The 16,712-nt window shown below is 34.5% G+C and overlaps 2 protein-coding genes across 2 annotated transcripts; one reads left to right on the top strand and one right to left on the bottom strand.

The window, feature by feature from the left end:
• Window positions 1-3,334: 3,334 nt before the first annotated feature.
• LOC148563081 (uncharacterized) lies at window positions 3,335-4,195 on the top strand. Its single transcript, XM_088491152.1, has one exon. It carries the CDS (start codon window positions 3,335-3,337, stop codon window positions 4,193-4,195), a length of 861 nt encoding a protein of 286 aa, XP_088347278.1.
• A 7,072-nt stretch (window positions 4,196-11,267) lies between these two features.
• Window positions 11,268-14,848, bottom strand: LOC107647664 (uncharacterized). Its single transcript, XM_016351721.2, has 4 exons — window positions 14,066-14,848; window positions 13,856-13,978; window positions 13,329-13,751; window positions 11,268-12,767 (listed from the first exon to the last, which is right to left on the bottom strand). The coding sequence occupies exons 1-4, from the start codon at window positions 14,846-14,848 to the stop codon at window positions 11,268-11,270; spliced, it is 2,829 nt and encodes a 942-aa protein (XP_016207207.2).
• Between the last annotated feature and the right edge of the window lie 1,864 nt (window positions 14,849-16,712).

The raw sequence follows: 16,712 nt of genomic DNA, 5'->3' as shown, positions 1-16,712 counted from the left end.
ATCTTGATATAACAAAACTGCTGCGGCGTCTCACACAAATAGTAGGCCCCACTAACAAAGCCATTGAGGTTGCACTCAAATACGAACATATTGAAATTTTTTGCAATTATTGCGGATACTTAGGACATGAAACAAGGAACTGCAGCAAACAATTGGACGATTCCTTACGGGGAGACGTGGGAGAAGAAGGTTGGGGGGAGTGGCTAAAATCAAAACAGGTTGGTAGGAGAAAGCAAGGTTCAAAAGAAAATACAAATTCTAATACCTCCTCAGCTGATGAAAGGAGTCAAAGAAAGGAGAAACTACCCACCCTAGTGAATCTACTTAAGGAGATGGCAGAATTATCAATGGATGAGATCAGAGGTAAAAAGGTTGAGGATGACATCAAAGATGGCTCAAACCAAAACAAGGAAAAAGCCAACCAAAGTGGAGTCGTGCTAGAAATCTCGAATGAAAATAGTAGTGCCAGGAATCACTGCCAAAAAAAGATGATTGACGGAGGAGCAGTCGAAGGCTTGGACGGGATGAAAAATTTGGAATTTTGTGAAGGTAGCAATCAAAGCGAACAACCAAGTATGAAAAAGACTAAGCTGAAACAATTAGCAAGAAAGTAAATAGTAAACGTCACGGGCAAGAAGCAAAGAAATCAGGAGAATAAGGGGAGTGAAAGTAAGAAGAAAGTGTGCCAGGAGGAATCAAAAGCTGCTACCAATGGGGAGGGTGCCACCCAACAAAAGGCGCCCGAAGACCCATGAAGATGATGATGTGGAACTGTCGGGGTATGGAGAATCCCCTGACAGTTCACAGCATGCAAGGGATTTGCAAATCCCATTCTCCCGAGGTAATGTTCTTATGTGAGACAAAAAACATTGCCTCGACGGTGGAAGAGAAGTGTAAGAGGGTGGGCTTTCAGAAGTTCTTTTGTGTGAATCCCAGAGGCACGGCAGGGGGATTAGCGTTGGCTTGGAAAGATGAAGCAGATATCGTGGTTCAGCACAATGAAGACTTCCTAATTCATTTTCTATGGACTGACCGGTCACTTCAAAAATAATAGGAAGTGGCTACAGTTCACCTTCACAATGATGACAACCGTAAGACTGCTCAGTACGAAGTGATTATGGAGATGATCAAAAGAGGAGAGGAAACCCTTATTTCATGGTCATAGGTAACTTTAATGCAATAATTGCTCATCATGAAAAAGAGGGTGGGAGAATGAAATCGGCATCTTCTATGGAGGCGTTTAACAATTTTATTAGTGGGGAGCAAATTCACTTGGAGCAATAAGCAATATGATGGAGAAATTATTAGAGAAAGATTAGATAGATGCTTAACTTCAACGCAGCTGAGACTAGACTACCCAAATGCACAAATCATCCATCTAGAAGATACAGGATCAGATCACTGCCCTCTTTTGCTTCAGTCAGACAGTGAAGAGAGAAGAGCTAAAAGAAGGTTTCGTTTTCAAGAAAGGTGGTGTGAGCAAGAAGAAGTTATAAGGATTGTAAAGGAAACATGGCAGCTGCAAATGGATGGCTCACCAATGTATAAGTTATGCTGCAAACTAAAAAAATGCAAACATTTTCTTGTTGAGTGGCAGAGGAGTAATAATCACAATTCGCAAAAAAAAAAAATTACTGAGATAAGAGAAAAGCTAGAAGTGGAGAAGGCTAAAAGAGGAGTTGGCAGAGAAGAGGAGAATTCAATTTTTAGAGGCCGAATTAACAGATGCTTACGAACTAGAGGAGAGATACTGGAAGGAGAAATCTAGGGTGCAATAGCTACAATGGGGGGACCAGAATACAAAATTTTTTCATGCAAAATTTTAGAACAGAAACTGAAAAAATAAGATACATAGACTCCGAGACAATTCAGGTTCCTACACAACTGATCCGGAAGGCATGGCACACATTGCTCAAGTATACTTCAGTGAGCTTTTCTCCACTTCTAATCCGAGAAGGGCTACAGAGGATTTGGAGGAGATGGAAAGGAGAGTGGATGAAGAGACTAACAGGAGGCTTACAAAGAGGGTCACAGAGGAGGAAATCAAGAAAGCTACCTTCTCCATCAACCCTTTTTTAGCTCCGGGTGATAATGGTTTCACAGGTAAATTCTTCCAATTCTTTTGGAATATCATAAAAAAAGATGTGATAGAGGCGGTCTCAAGTTTCTTTTGTGGTGGGAGAATGTTAAGGAGTTTCAATCATACTCATATTTGTTTAATTCTTAAGGTTCCACATGCTGACACTATGTCACAGATTAGACCAATCAGTTTGAGTTGTGTTTTTTATAAAATTATTTCGAAAGTACTGGTTCACCGTATGCAGGAAGTTTTAAACAAGGTGATTAGTGAAAATCAAAGTGCTTTTATTAAAAGTCGACTAATTAGTGATAATACCCTAATTGCTCATGAGCTGGTGCATTTTTTAAAAAAAATCAGAGAGGAGGTGATTATGAAGTAGCTTTGAAGATTGATATGAGCAAAGCGTACGATAGGGTAAAGTGGTGTTTTGTTTGGGAAGTAATGAAGAAGTTGGGTTTCTGCAATCAGTGGATTAGGTGGATGAAGGAGTGTGTAACTACTGTATCCTACTCTGTTACTGTGGATGGTCAACCACATGATTTTTTCAAACTATGCAGGGGGTTGCGACAAGGCGACCCTATTTTTCACTATCTTTTTCTTATTTGTGCAGAAGGGCTCTCCCATCTGCTCCACAGAGGAGAACAGAGATTAGAAATCTCAGGATTGAGGATTAACAGTAGATGCCCGGCAATCAGCCACCTGTTATTCGCGGACGACTCGATTCTATTTTGCAAAGCAAACGAGAATGCATGCCAAAATCTGATTCAAGTACTACAAAATTATAATGAGCTAAGTGGACAGTAAATAAATTTTAATAAATCATCCTGTTTTTTTAGCAAAAACACCCCCGCAAGTCAGAGACGATCTAGTGCAAAGAATGGATATCCCCCATGTTGGTGCCCAAGACAAATACTTGGGATTGTCTGCGGTTATACAGCGGTATAAGAAAAACACCTTCAACTATATCAAAGATAAAGTAGAAAAAAGATTGCAAAACTAGAAAAGATCCTTGCTCTCGGTAAGCGGAAGAGAAGTGCTTGTTAAGGCAGTAGCAACAGCTGTTCCACTTTATACTCTGAGTTGTTTCAGATTACTGATTCCTTATTAGAGGAAGTTCAAAGGAAGATAATGAATTTTTGGTGAGGGCAAAAGGGTTCGGAAAGGAAACAGTGGTGGATTAAATGGGATGTTATTAGTAGAGAGAAGAACCAAGGAGGCCTGGGATTCAAGGATCTAAAAGCATTTAATTTAGCGATGCTAGCCAAACAAGGATGGAGAATAGCCACTAAACTCGATTCACTAGTTAGTAAGCTTTACAAAGGAAGATATTTCAGGTATTCTACTTTCTTGAAAGCTGAGACAGGTCACAATTCATCCTGGGCTTGGAGGAGCCTACTTGAAGGGAGGAAGGTTTTGGAGAAAGGTCTGCTATGGAAAATTGGTCGGGGGAACTCAGTGCGAATTCTTGAAGACCCTTGGATCAAAAACTCATTACCTATTGCTACTGTGCAAAATCAGATCCCTAATACTCAACTAGAATGGGTCAATCAACTCATTAACAACAACAGGCAATGGGATGAACACACAATAACAACAAACTTTGATCCAGATATTGCAACTAGAATATTACAGACAGAAATCGAAGAAGGAGAGGATAGATTAACCTGGGCCAGAGAAGCATCTGGGACATACTCAGTAGCCACGGGTTACAAAATTGCGTACCACTTTTTTCACCCACCCATGGAGCAATTACCGAAAGTGTGCAGAGATAAAAAGATGTGGAAAGCCCTCTGGAGCTTGCGATGCGCCCCAAAAATAAAAGTGTTCATTTGGAATGCTTGCCATGATGGACTTGCTGTGAGAGGAAGACTGAATAAAAGATTCCACAACATCCCAAATGTCTGCCCTAGGTGTGAAGAAGCGGAAGAATCAGTCAACCACTGCTTAATCCAGTGCCACCTTGCAAACCAAACATGGCAGCTTCCACCGGTTAACCACTTGATCCAAGCATTGGAAACTCAGATGTTCTGGAAGTGGTGGTCACATGTGGTACACCAGTCGAATCATACGACACAGGGAACGAAGAATGTAGTACTTGCGGCAGTTTTGTGCTGAGTGAACTGAAGAGTCAGAAACTTAAAGATCTTTGAGAACAATATTATTTCTCCTCAACGAATTCTGGAACAAGCCATGAAATTGTCACAGAAAGTCTAAACAAGAACGAGGCTTTAGCATGCCTGTTCCTTTCTCTCTTCTCTTTCTTATTTCTCTTTCTTATTTCCTTTCTTTTTTTTCTGCTGTTTTATTAAAATCTTTCCTTAGTTATAAAAATTTTTTGGGAAGCCCCATTTCAAAAAGTGGCTTTTGATGTCCAAGATAGAATCGAACTCCTTGTATTCAATTTGATATTTTAATGAATATCTTTTTACCTTGAAAAAAAAATTAGAAAGAGTATGTTATTTTAAATTTGTATTTCATAAATAAAGAGGTGGAAAGTATTATTTAAGAAATTAGAAATAAAATTAAAATAAATAAAAAATTAGAAATATTGTTAAGAAAATTAAAAAATTTAAGAGACAAAAGGCATGTTTTTTGGGTTTGATTTAGATGGATTTTATATAGAATATATCAAAACTTAATGCTTTAAAGAACTTTTCTTAGTTATAAATTTTCTATAAATATGTGTACTATTAAGTAATCTTTCAAAATGCTTAATAAGTTTTGTGCCACGGTGTACAAATCAATTTGATAATATATTATTTGTATCATTATAGAAAAGAACAATTGATTCTGAAGTTGTTTCTTTTTTTGGTGGCTGATTCTGAAGTTGTTTAATAATAAATATTAAAATATTAAAATGTATTACGAAAAAATGTCAGACAACATATGTAACTTTTTGTTATCTGGATATAATTAGAAGTTATATATTTAAAAGAAATGTTACGGATAAAGCATTAATTAATTCAAAATCTTATTTATATTCAGAAAAACTTCACCTAATAATAATTTTGATATTTTTCTTTACAATATATATCTTTACTATCACAATTTTTTCACTTTTTACTGAATTACACAATGACATTGATTAATATCTTCTAAATATGTTTTAGCACTATATAATTTATTTTTCTCGCTCCATAAAACTAATTTCTATTTAGTATTTTGTTTTTAGGTGATCACTCATGTAAAGTTGTTTAATTTTTATATAAAAATAATAAATAAATTTTATTGAATAATTTAATATATTTTATTGGATAAAGTATTAAATTGGTCTCCTATGTTTTGGTGTAATCCTATTTTGGTTCTTAAGACTCAAGGTTTAAAGTATCCTATTTGAATCTAAAAAAGTTTCATTTAGCTTCAATTTAGTCCCACCGTGAGGTCAAAATTAAATAATTAACGAAATGTCCTACATGACAGCAGTACAAGAATAAAGTCAATAATCTGAAAAACAAGTACAAGTTCCAAAGACACAAAATCAAATGTGAATACATCAATATATTTATTTATCATTCTCCTTAGTTCTATAAAAAATATTTCATTTAAATTGTAATAAAAATAATAAATAAATATATTGATGCATCCATAATTGATTTTGTGCCTCTCGAACTTGTACTTGTTCTCCAGATTATTGATCTTATTCTTATACTACTGTCATGTAGGACATACCGTTAATTATTTAACTTTGACCTCACGGTAGGACTACATTGAAGCTAAATAAAACTTTTTTTATTTAAATAGAACACTTTAAACTTTAAAGACCAAAACAGAATTATACCCAAATATAGGAGACCAATTTAATACTTTACCTTTAATTTAATTTTCATCTAAAGTTTCAAATATCATCTTTGGATAAATAGCCACTTACAAAAAAATTTTGAGACTAATAATTTTTAATAATTTTTATTATTATTTAATTAATTTAAATATTAAATTATTTTTAATAAATAAATTTTATTAATTAATACGTATAAATTCTAAAAATGTGAGTTTAATTTATATATGTAAATTTTGATAATATAAATATAAATTATATATTTTTTGTATATAAAATTTATGTAAATATAAATGTAAATTAGTATTGATAACGTGTAGACAAAAATGATAATATTCATTCAGCTGATCGCTCAAGTAAGACAATACTTTAGAAAAAATTTAGGGGTGTTCATGGGTCGGGTGAAAATAAGTTTGATGTGATTCATAATCGATCCGAAATATACACTAGATCTATTTGTTAGACCCGAATTCGACCTAAACCCGATGAAACATACACATTTTCGCGCCACGATTATATTGGGTAAAAACCGGGCCGTTAACATTACTTTTTTGTAAGCTAGCATGTGAAAATATCCAAATTTTAAAGACTTCAACCATTATTTGACATGATAAAATTCACTTAGAAAAATATAACAAGAACCAACAATTCCCTAAAATTAAACCATAACCACAATCAATACTAATATTGTCTAATAACACCAAATATTTAAATCAATACAAATAACACAATATTATGCCTTTTAAACATAAAACATTAATTTATAGTTTTATAATGACTAATAACACAAAATATTAAGATTTACAATACTTAAATTCCACATAAAAATAGCCATCATCCATCACTAATAATACAAAATATTAATTGTATATGATGACCGGATTATCAGACCGAATTCGAGTGACCCGAACTATAATTTGGACCCGACTCAAAATAATGACTAGATCTATTTTTAAAATCCTTACCCAACCTTAAACCTAGTAAAATCACATTAAATTAGTCTCTACTCTCTAAAGGATTCGAGGCCGGATTCGGATCGCTCCGGCCATGAACACCCCTAAGCAAAATAAACGTGGGACGTTTCTTTATTATCAGTACTTAGTAGTACTAAGTATGTTTGTGCAAGAAAACAGGCAAAGAAACAAAAGCCGAATGAACTCGAAAAGCTTAAGAAACAAGGCACATGGTATGTGTACATGTGCTTACACTATAGTGTACAGTACAAATGCTGTCGTTACTGCTGGCCAGCTAATCGTGTGGATCAGGGAAGCTTCCTGTGGGGTCCACGTTAAGATACTTAGAATTGTCTGATATGGTGAGTTTTGATTGAGGGTGCATGGTAATAAATCTAGATGTGCTCGTACTCGAACAGGACCGGAATGTGTGAACTTAACTAACTGTACAAGTATACATGTCAGAAAGACTTAGGTGTTAAAATATGTGCATGTTCTTTCTCTCTTTTCTATTTGCATGTGTCATGTGAATCCATAATTACAATCAGCATACATACGCTGACTAATCCAAATGTTTTAAGTCTCTTAATACTTCGAAAATGTTGAATCGGCCAGAGTTAGATAATTTAGTCATTAAAAACAGCCAAGCATATGGTTATTGCTTACGTGACTCATTAACTTGTTGATTTAGCTAAACAACTTCATCACACATTCACACGTGGAAATGGTTCACGTTTATGTGCACAATTTAGATCCCTGCATTATTAGCAAAGAGCAGCCATGTATTTGAAAATTAATACATTTATATCTATTAATCATGAGAACTTATTCTTTAACAACATATATATATATATATATATGCAGATTAGGAATTGTAGAAAAAGAAATAATAATTAGTATAAAACACACTGGACGCGTTGCACCTTGATTGTTCTTTTGATATGCATTAGAGAAAGAAAAAGTATATGGAACACGAGGCAAAAACTAAATAAAATTATATTAATTTATATTAATAATTAATTTTAAATTTTTTAAATTTAAAATTTAAAAAATTTAAAATTGATTAAGTAAACTTAATTAAAATTTATAAAAATCTTTCTCTTTTCTCTCACATTAACCTATTCATCTCCAACAATCACACATATAGACCTCTCTCTCTCTCACTGTCAGGCTCTCTCCGCCTTTCCACCGCGACCCACTCCGCTTTCACTTCCAGTCGAAACTGTCTTTACCAGATCGAGAGTTCGTGATGATATCTCAGTAATGTCTGTACCGCTAAATCCATGTGTATAACAAGCAAGAGCCGAAAGATTGACGTCCTTCGAGATTGGTGACTTCCTCAAGCACGTCTTGAAGATCTGGAGCGTGAACTCTCATCCGGTAAAGGAATGTATATCAATTGGTCAAGACGTCCTGGCCGAAACAATGCAGGGTCTATAATGTCAGGTCTATTTGTCGCTCCAATGATGAACACTATTTTCTTAACAGACATTCCATCCATCTATGTTAGTAGTTGGTTCAACACTCTATCAGCACGGTCGGAATCTCCTCTTGAACTTCCTCGCTGCAGATCCGAAATATCAAAGTCTTAGAAAAATAATTAGTGGCAATTTGTGTGAAATATATAAAAAAAATATTTATTTAATATGAAAAAAATATCCTAATACTTAACAAAAGAAATATCTAGTTATATTTTAGAAAAAAATTAAATATCTATAAAATTTTAAAAAAAATATGAAATTCTTAAAGAAATAGAAACATTCACATTTGCAATACAAAAAATTCGAAAAATATATAAAAGAACATCCATTTAGTATGAAAAATAAACATTCTGATACTTAGTAGAAGAAACATCTATATATATTAACTCGTAGAGATTTTGGATTCACCCAAAGGTATTTTGGCTGGTTTTTGGCTAATACCCTTTTGGTTCCCTAGCATTGTTCTTAGAGAAAATATAGGTAAAAATATTATTTATATACTAAAATTAGTCACTAAAATCAGTCACTAATGTATTTAGTATTTATGTATAAATACGTATGTGGTTTAATTTATTTTCAATGTGTATTTATATTTTAGCATGTATTTTATACTGATGACTAACTTTAATGACTAATTTTCTTGTATACGTAGCATAACTCAAATATAAAAGAACAACATTCATTTTGAATAACATAAATAACAAATTAAAAAATATTAAATTAATTTTAAAAATCAAATTTTTAATTAATTAAAAATAATCATATTTTTAAATTTGAATCATTATGATTACCAACGTAACCTTTTCTAAATATATCCTCATACCACACGTTCCGTTTCCTCTCATCGCACCCTCGTACCACGTCCCATTTTTTCTTATGACGCCGCTTCCGCTGTCTCACAATCTCCATGCCGCTGCTGTCTCACGATCCCGGAGGGCACCGCCACGTACAACGCCACCGATCGTTGACGCTCCATCCTTCATCGCGTTGCGGCTCCGAGCACAGAGACACCTCCTTCCATGACGCGCAGTGGCATCCACCCTACCCCATCATTTGCGTCGCGCAGCCTCACGGACCACCGGTGCTGCATCCATCGCGGCGCAAAGGCACCTCCTTCCGCAACGCGGTACACCATCCACCCTCCATCAATAATGTCACATAGCCTCACGGACCACTGCTCCTCTCTCCATAATTGCCGCGCATACAAGTCGGACACCATGCAGATCTTTTTCTTCTGTCATTCTCTTATTTTTCTTGTAATTTGGATATTTTTCGTTGTGATTTGGATGTTTCTTTTGAAATAAATAGTTCTTTCTCTATGAATAACCTTCACTTTTTTCTAATGTTATTTTGTTTTGGTGGATGTTTTTTTATTGTACATAGATATTTTTTAGTATAAATTTTTGTAGATGTTTCTTTTAAATTTGGTAAATATTTCTTTTTATTGTACATGAATGTTCTTTTTTAGGCTAATTTTTTTATATTGATTAAATATATGTGTAATACATTATTATTGGAAGATTAGGTTTTTTTTTTTTTTTGATATGGTGTTTTATTCAAATCGGACGGTCCGATTTGTTTGAAGAGAAAAATAAACTACAAATCGGAGGGTCCGATTTGTTTGGAAAAAAAATAAACTACAAATCGGAGGGTCCGTTTTGTATTTTTATTTTTTTTATTTTTTAAAATAAAAATCGGACGGTCCGATTTCAACATTAAAATTTTTTTTATTTTCGAAATCACAAATTGGACCGTCCGATTTGTGATTGTTTGTTTAAAAAAATAAATAAATAAATCGGTGCATCCGATTTGTACATCCCATACCAATGTGAAACACATTTCTGGTCACAACTTCTTGTTATACACTTTTCTCTCTCACACATAAAAAATAATAAGCGTCTTTTTTATTGCAGGGCTGAAGCCTGGCGTTGCCGGCAATATTAACGGCGTGACAGGAGAGAGAGAATAGAGTGACTGCAGTGAAAATAAAATAATAAAAAAGTTGTATACCTGGAACGGATAAAGATAAATAATTAGATTTATTATGTTTAGTGAATCTAAAGTATAGTCCATTATTCACATTATTTATATTTTTGTTGTTTATCTAACAAAATTGTATTTATTGCATGTACTCTTTTTAGGGGAGTAAATCCTCTTCCGTAAAAAAAAAATAGATGGTGTCAATTATAATCTTTCATTCTTTATTTTTCTTTCTCTCATATTTAATTTTGGTCTCACTTATAAAATTAATGATAAAAAATGACACTTTATTTTTTCAAATATTTAAAAAATTTGAGGGAATCTATTTTCCACCTTTTATGTCATCTGAATTATTGGAAAATGATCCTTAACGGAATATGGGTAGATAATTAAGTTTATTTATTAGGCATGTACTTTGCCAAGCATAAATGCTTAAGGATGCAATTGTACCTCTTTTTACATTTAATAAAAAAAAAAAGGAGAAAAAATCTAAAATAAAAAAAAATAACAAAACGCAGCTCATTTAGGTTATGTTACTTTTACTTTTTATTTAAAAAAAGTTAACGTGACTTAACGATAATAGAAAAGTGGCCAAATAGATAAAAAAATATTAAAATTATTCACGATATATATGTATTGTTTAATTTGTTTTTTTATAAATATTTTATGTTTTATTATATATTTAATATTAGTAATTGATTTTGATGTGCACTTACTATATATATTGTTGGATAAATATAAAAGTGCATGTGGAGTCGCAATTATATAAAATTAATTTTAAAAGAATTAACTTATTTTATTGACGTATTCATCAACAGGTAAGTCTAAATACTAGTTACTTTTTTTCTAAAGATAAATATTATTTTATTAATATAAAATAAAAATGTTTTCATAAGGAAGTACAAAAGAATTGGGTATTTCCATTTATCATCAGCTGTGACTGAAAGACTAAGAGCTTAAAGAAGAGTAAAGTAAGAGTAAAGAAAAAGTAGCATCTATCAGGTATGGTTCACGAGTTCACGCACTAAATTGCTAGCTTCTTTCACTATCTCTGGTGCTGGGCTTATTACCTTCTCAAAAACACACCGATTCCTCGCTTTCCAAGTGCTCCAACACAGTGCCGCTATGAGGAGGGTCTTTTGTCTACCGTCGAATTGAGCCGCTGCCCAGGATAAGACTCGTTGCCACCAATTGAAAAAAGTTTCTTCTTCTCTCATCCATAGGTCAGGGGTTATTAAGTTTAGGCTCCATATTATTGAAGACAGGGGGCATTGGAACAAAGCATGAGAAATTGATTCAGCCTTCAACATGCATCTTGGACAAGTGGCAGGAGTGGATGCGAACCAGCTGTGAACTTGTTGCAACACTGGAAGCTTTTCATGAAGACTTTTCCATAGAAAAATCTTAATTTTATGTGGTAATTTCAATTCCCAAATGCTATTCCAGACTCTGTTGTGTATGTTCTGGGACCTCAATGAAGTAGGAGAATGAAAGAATCCATAAGCAATTTTGTATCCTGACCCAACTTCATATATACCAGATTTTGTCCAGCACCAATTAACTTCATCCTCCTCCTCTGTTGGTTTGATTGAAAAAATTTTATTGCATATATCAACTGAAAAAATCGACTCAATCAGATTTTTATTCCAACTTCTATCAGGATTTAGTAATGCACTAACGTAATACACTTGCATATTTGGCGGGATTGTGAGTGCATTTTGAGGGACATTAAGGGGCACTGGTGGTGGGAGCCAGGGGTCATGGAAGATGCGAACATTAGTGCCAGAGCCTATTTTCCATAACAAGCCTTTCTCGATCACCTTGCGCCCTTCAAGAACACTTCTCCAACCCCACGACGGTACGCTTCCTATCTCTACATGTAGGAAATCTGTATATCTGAAATATTTAGCTTTGAGCATTCTTGATATAGTAGAATTAGGGTATTTCATTAGACGCCAACATTGCTTGCCCAATAAAGCCAAATTTTGCGCCCTTAGATCCTTGATTCCCAGCCCTCCATCTTTCTTTGGTCTCGTCATTGTGTCCCATTTAATCCAAACCATGCTTCGTTCTGCGCCTTTTTGACCCCACCAAAATTGCGAGAGCATGCTATGAATCTCAGTCAACAGCGTGTCCGGGAGCTTGAAACAAGAGAGTGTATAAATAGGAATCGCCTCCCCCACCGCTCTCAACAGCGTGTGCCTGCCACCTAATGACAATATACTTCTTTTCCAATCCATAATCCTCTTCTGAACTTTATCCTTGATAGCTCCAAATGTTGCTTTCTTTGATTTTTGAACTATAGAGGGCAGTCCCAGGTATTTGTCTTGTGCTCCGATATGTTCAATATTTAGTGTCTGAGCAACTGCTAGTCTTGTGTTCTGAGGAGTGTTGTGACTAAAAAAGATAGCCGACTTATTCAAATTGACTTTTTGCCCACTAAAACCCTCATAGGTCTCTAGCAATTCTAGAATGCTTTGGCTTGTATTAGGTGCGCTCTTGCAAAAAAGGATTGAATCATCAGCAAACAAAAGGTGATTAATTGTTTGGCATCTCCGATTAACTTGAACTCCTTGAATTAATCTGTTTTGCTCTGTCTTGTGTAGCAAGAAGGAAAGTCCTTCTGCACAAAAAAGAAAGAGATATGGAGATAGGGGGTCACCCTGTCGGATGCCCCTATTTGGCCTAAAATAGCCAAATGGTTGACCTTCCACAACAACAGAGTAAGAAACAGTCGTTACCAATTCCTTAGTCTAGTTAATCCATTTAGCATCAAACCCCAGCTTATCCATAATATACCATAAAAAATTCCATTCAACCCTATCATAAGCCTTGCTCATGTCTAGTTTAATAGCCATCTCATGCTCTGCCCCACTTCTCTTATTTTTCAAATAGTGCATACATTCGTGGGCAATTAGAATATTATCTGAAATGAGTCTTCCTTTGAGAAACGCACTCTGATTTGGACTTATAATTTTATTCATAATACCTTGTAATCAGTGCACCATAACTTTAGAAATAATTTTATACACAACTGAAGACAAACTGATCGGTCGTACCTGAGTCATGTCACTGGCATCTGGCACCTTTGGAATCAAACAAATTTGAGTATGATTGAAGCTTTTTAAAATTCTGCCACTGTGAAAGAAACTTCTCACTGCCTTAAAAACGTCACCTCCAACTATATCCCAGAAAAAGTGAAAAAACTTAGCTGTAAACCCGTCATCACCAGGAGCACCCTGAGCATGAACACTAAATGTAGCTCTTTTGACCTCGTCCATAGTTACTGGCCTTTGGAGCCTACGGTTCATGGAAGCTGTAACCTTAGACTCCAAATCCTCTAAGTATGGATTCGGATCAGCCGAACAAGAAGAAGTAAAAATATCGCAAAAGTATTCCTCAGCTACCTTTGCAATATCCTCCGGTTTCGATGCAATCTCATTGTCCCTCCCACTAATCTCCAAATTCTGTTCCTTCGCATCCTTGATTGAAATTTCTGGTGAAAGAATCTAGTGTTCTGATCTCCTTCTTTTAGCCACTTGATTCTAGATTTTTCTCGCCAATAGCTCTCTTCTTTCAAATATGCCAGCTCCAACTTCTCTTCCAAACTGGTAACCTCCTCTCCCCCATTGATTCCAGCCACCCGCAACTCCTCTAGTTTAGCTTGAAGATCCTCAATTTCTTTCCGGGAGTTTGCTTTGTGAGTTTTCTGCCATTAAACTAGTCTATGTCTACAAACTTTCAACTTTTGGGCCAAGGAGAACATAGCCGAGCCTACAACTTTCATTCTCCATACTTCACTGACAATTCTCTTGACATCCTCTTCTCCACACCAACGTTCCTGGTATTTAAACCGCCTTTTACTATGCCAGGATTGAGGTTCGGTTTCCATCAAAATTGGAGCATGATCCGAGCCTGACTCTGTGAGCCTGTGTACCACTGCATTCGGAAACTTCATCTTCCATTCCATCCCAACTAAATAGTGGTCAAGCCTCTCCTTCACCAAATCCTCTCCTTGTCTTCGATTTGTCCACGTGAAAGGGTGCCCCACCATTCCAATATCCACCAATTCGTTACTGTCAATAAAATTAGTGAATGTTGCAATGGTGGTTGCTGATTTTTGGCCTCCACCCTCCTTTTCCGCTTGGCTTGTTATAGCATTAAAATCGCCTGCTATTACCACTTTTTCTTCCATGTGTTGGCTCATTGTTATAAGCTCCTCAAACTGTAAGGATCGAATTTGTTCTGAACAACTCAAATGGACACCAATGAACGCCCATACCTCACTGCTTCCGACTTCCTTAATTTCGGCTGCCACAAAGAATTCTCCACTGCTAATAATTTGAACACTGATGCTGTCCTTCCAAGCTAGCACAAGTCCTCCTGCCACTCCTGCCGGGTTAACAATATGCCAGTTTTCGTAGCCGCATACCCGAAATTTTGCTTCCACCTGTCGAGATTGGTTCTTTGTTTCACTTATAAACACAATCTCGGGGGAGTGAGATTTACAGATCCCTTTTAAGGTGTGAATTGTCAGGGATCTCTCCAAATCTCGACAATTCCAAACTATAGTTCTCATGGCGTCTTGGGTGCCATTTGTAGGCTGGCACCCTCCACCATCTATTCAACTGCATTTTCATCTTCTGTTCTTGCTTTTGCTTATGATAAACACTTATATCTCATCCTTAACAGAACTTTTTAATATTCGATTACCTACTATTGTTCCCAACACTACTGGGTCGATTTCAGCTTAGCAAACTCCCATTAAATAAAAGGTTTGATTAAAATTAAAAAATATAGGAAAAAACAAATACAAATTTTTTTTTGGTGTACAAAACAAATACAAATATTGATTCATACACAGAAATACAAAAGCAACTTGTCTCATGGGCCTAAATACCTGATAGCTTGGGCCATTGGCTACGAACTTTGCATGAAATCCTTAAATCATAAGCTCAGCCCTCACGAATCATGATTCAAAAAGCCCAATCGTACTCAATCGGATACGAATTACATGAAATTTGTTTATTTAACTCGATAAAAATTATAGAAACAAAAATAAATCAAATGCAGTACTTTTTCTATATATATATATTTTTTAAAATATTATTTATACATAAAAATCATACTAAAATCAATTACTAATATATTTATATATAAATATATAATTTAATTTATTTTTAATATATATTATATTTTAACATATATTTTATATTAATAATTAATTTTAGTAGCTAATTTTAATATTTACCTAGCATAATATATTTTATAGAATTTTATAGCATAATCAATATATTTTATAAAATTTTTGTTGATAATATAAAAAAAATATACACATAAACTCTCACATATGTTTACTATTGAGTTAAATTTCAAAATGGTCCCTGAGATTGGCGTTATGCACTAAAATCGTCCTTGAGATTCCAATTGCACTAATTACGTCCCTGAGATTGAAAAAAATGCACCATATTAGTTCCTGGCCCATTTTTTATTAGCGACGTGATGACATGGCATAATGATGTGGTGACCAGTGACACGTGGCATGCTGACGTGGATGGTTGTGCCACGTGTCACAATTTTATTTGGCCGCGTGTCTGTTTGTGCCACATGTCGCAACAGTATTCGTCCACGTGTCATCCATTATATCATCACTCTATATGCACCAAATTAGTCCCTCACTTTGCATTAAGTGACTCATTTTAGTCCCTGAAATTGAATGTCGTGCACCAAACTAGTCCCTTCACCAATTTTTTCTCATTTTCTTTAAATTTAAAATTTTAATATCTTGGATACACTAATTTCAATTCTAATTTTTCATATATCGTTTAAATACAAGTGCTTTCATAAAAATTTTTAAGATTTTAGTTTTAATTATATAATTTTTTTTAATAATTTAACATTGGTAAATTTTGTAATATATAAGTATGTTATTATAAAAAAAATAATTATATGATTGATTAGACACATTTTTTTCATAAAAAAACATGTGTTTTTAACAAGAAATTAATAATTAAAATAAACATTTTTTTTTCTTATGGAATACACGTTTTCGTTATGTATAAATGAGCTAGATTGAAGGCACTTTAAGCACTCTCACTACCATCTTTGACTTCTATAGTCTAGACGAAAGAGGCCGAAGATGATAACGAGGGAAGCTTGAAATGCCTTTACGTCAACTCTAAGACGACGGTTATTAGGGGTATCCGCAAGAAAAAAATATTTTATAAAAGTACTGAAAGAGGTCGGAGATGGTAGTGAATGTGCTTGAAAAGCCTTCACGTCAACTCCAAGTCGGTGGTTAGGGTATTCGCAAGAGAAAAAATATTTTATAAAAACACTTTTATTTGAAGAACATGTGAAAAAATAGAATTGAAATTAATGCATTAAAAAATATTGAGAGTTTTGAATTTATAGAAAAAAAATGAGAAAAAACTGGTGAAGGG

Source organism: Arachis ipaensis, chromosome B6 (genome assembly GCF_059453495.1).
Source record: "Arachis ipaensis isolate K30076 ecotype BB chromosome B6, ASM5945349v1, whole genome shotgun sequence".
Lineage (NCBI taxonomy): Eukaryota > Viridiplantae > Streptophyta > Magnoliopsida > Fabales > Fabaceae > Arachis > Arachis ipaensis.
The sequence above is the reverse complement of the archived record's forward strand: the minus strand, read 5'-3'. Positions and strand labels throughout refer to the sequence as shown.

What these genes read in the sequence shown, in the direction of transcription:
- LOC148563081 (XM_088491152.1), top strand. Translation starts at nt 3,335, where the DNA reads ATGCTAGCCAAACAAGGATGGAGAATAGCCACTAAACTCGATTCACTA.
- LOC107647664 (XM_016351721.2), bottom strand. Translation starts at nt 14,848, where the DNA reads ATGAGAACTATAGTTTGGAATTGTCGAGATTTGGAGAGATCCCTGACA. An exon ending in TCAAGAGAATTGTCAGTGAA is followed by an intron (nt 13,979 to 14,065) that starts GTATGGAGAATG and finishes GTTTAATGGCAG; the next exon opens with AAAACTCACAAAGCAAACTC. An exon ending in TGGAAGAGAAGTTGGAGCTG is followed by an intron (nt 13,752 to 13,855) that starts GCATATTTGAAA and finishes ATTTCAATCAAG; the next exon opens with GATGCGAAGGAACAGAATTT.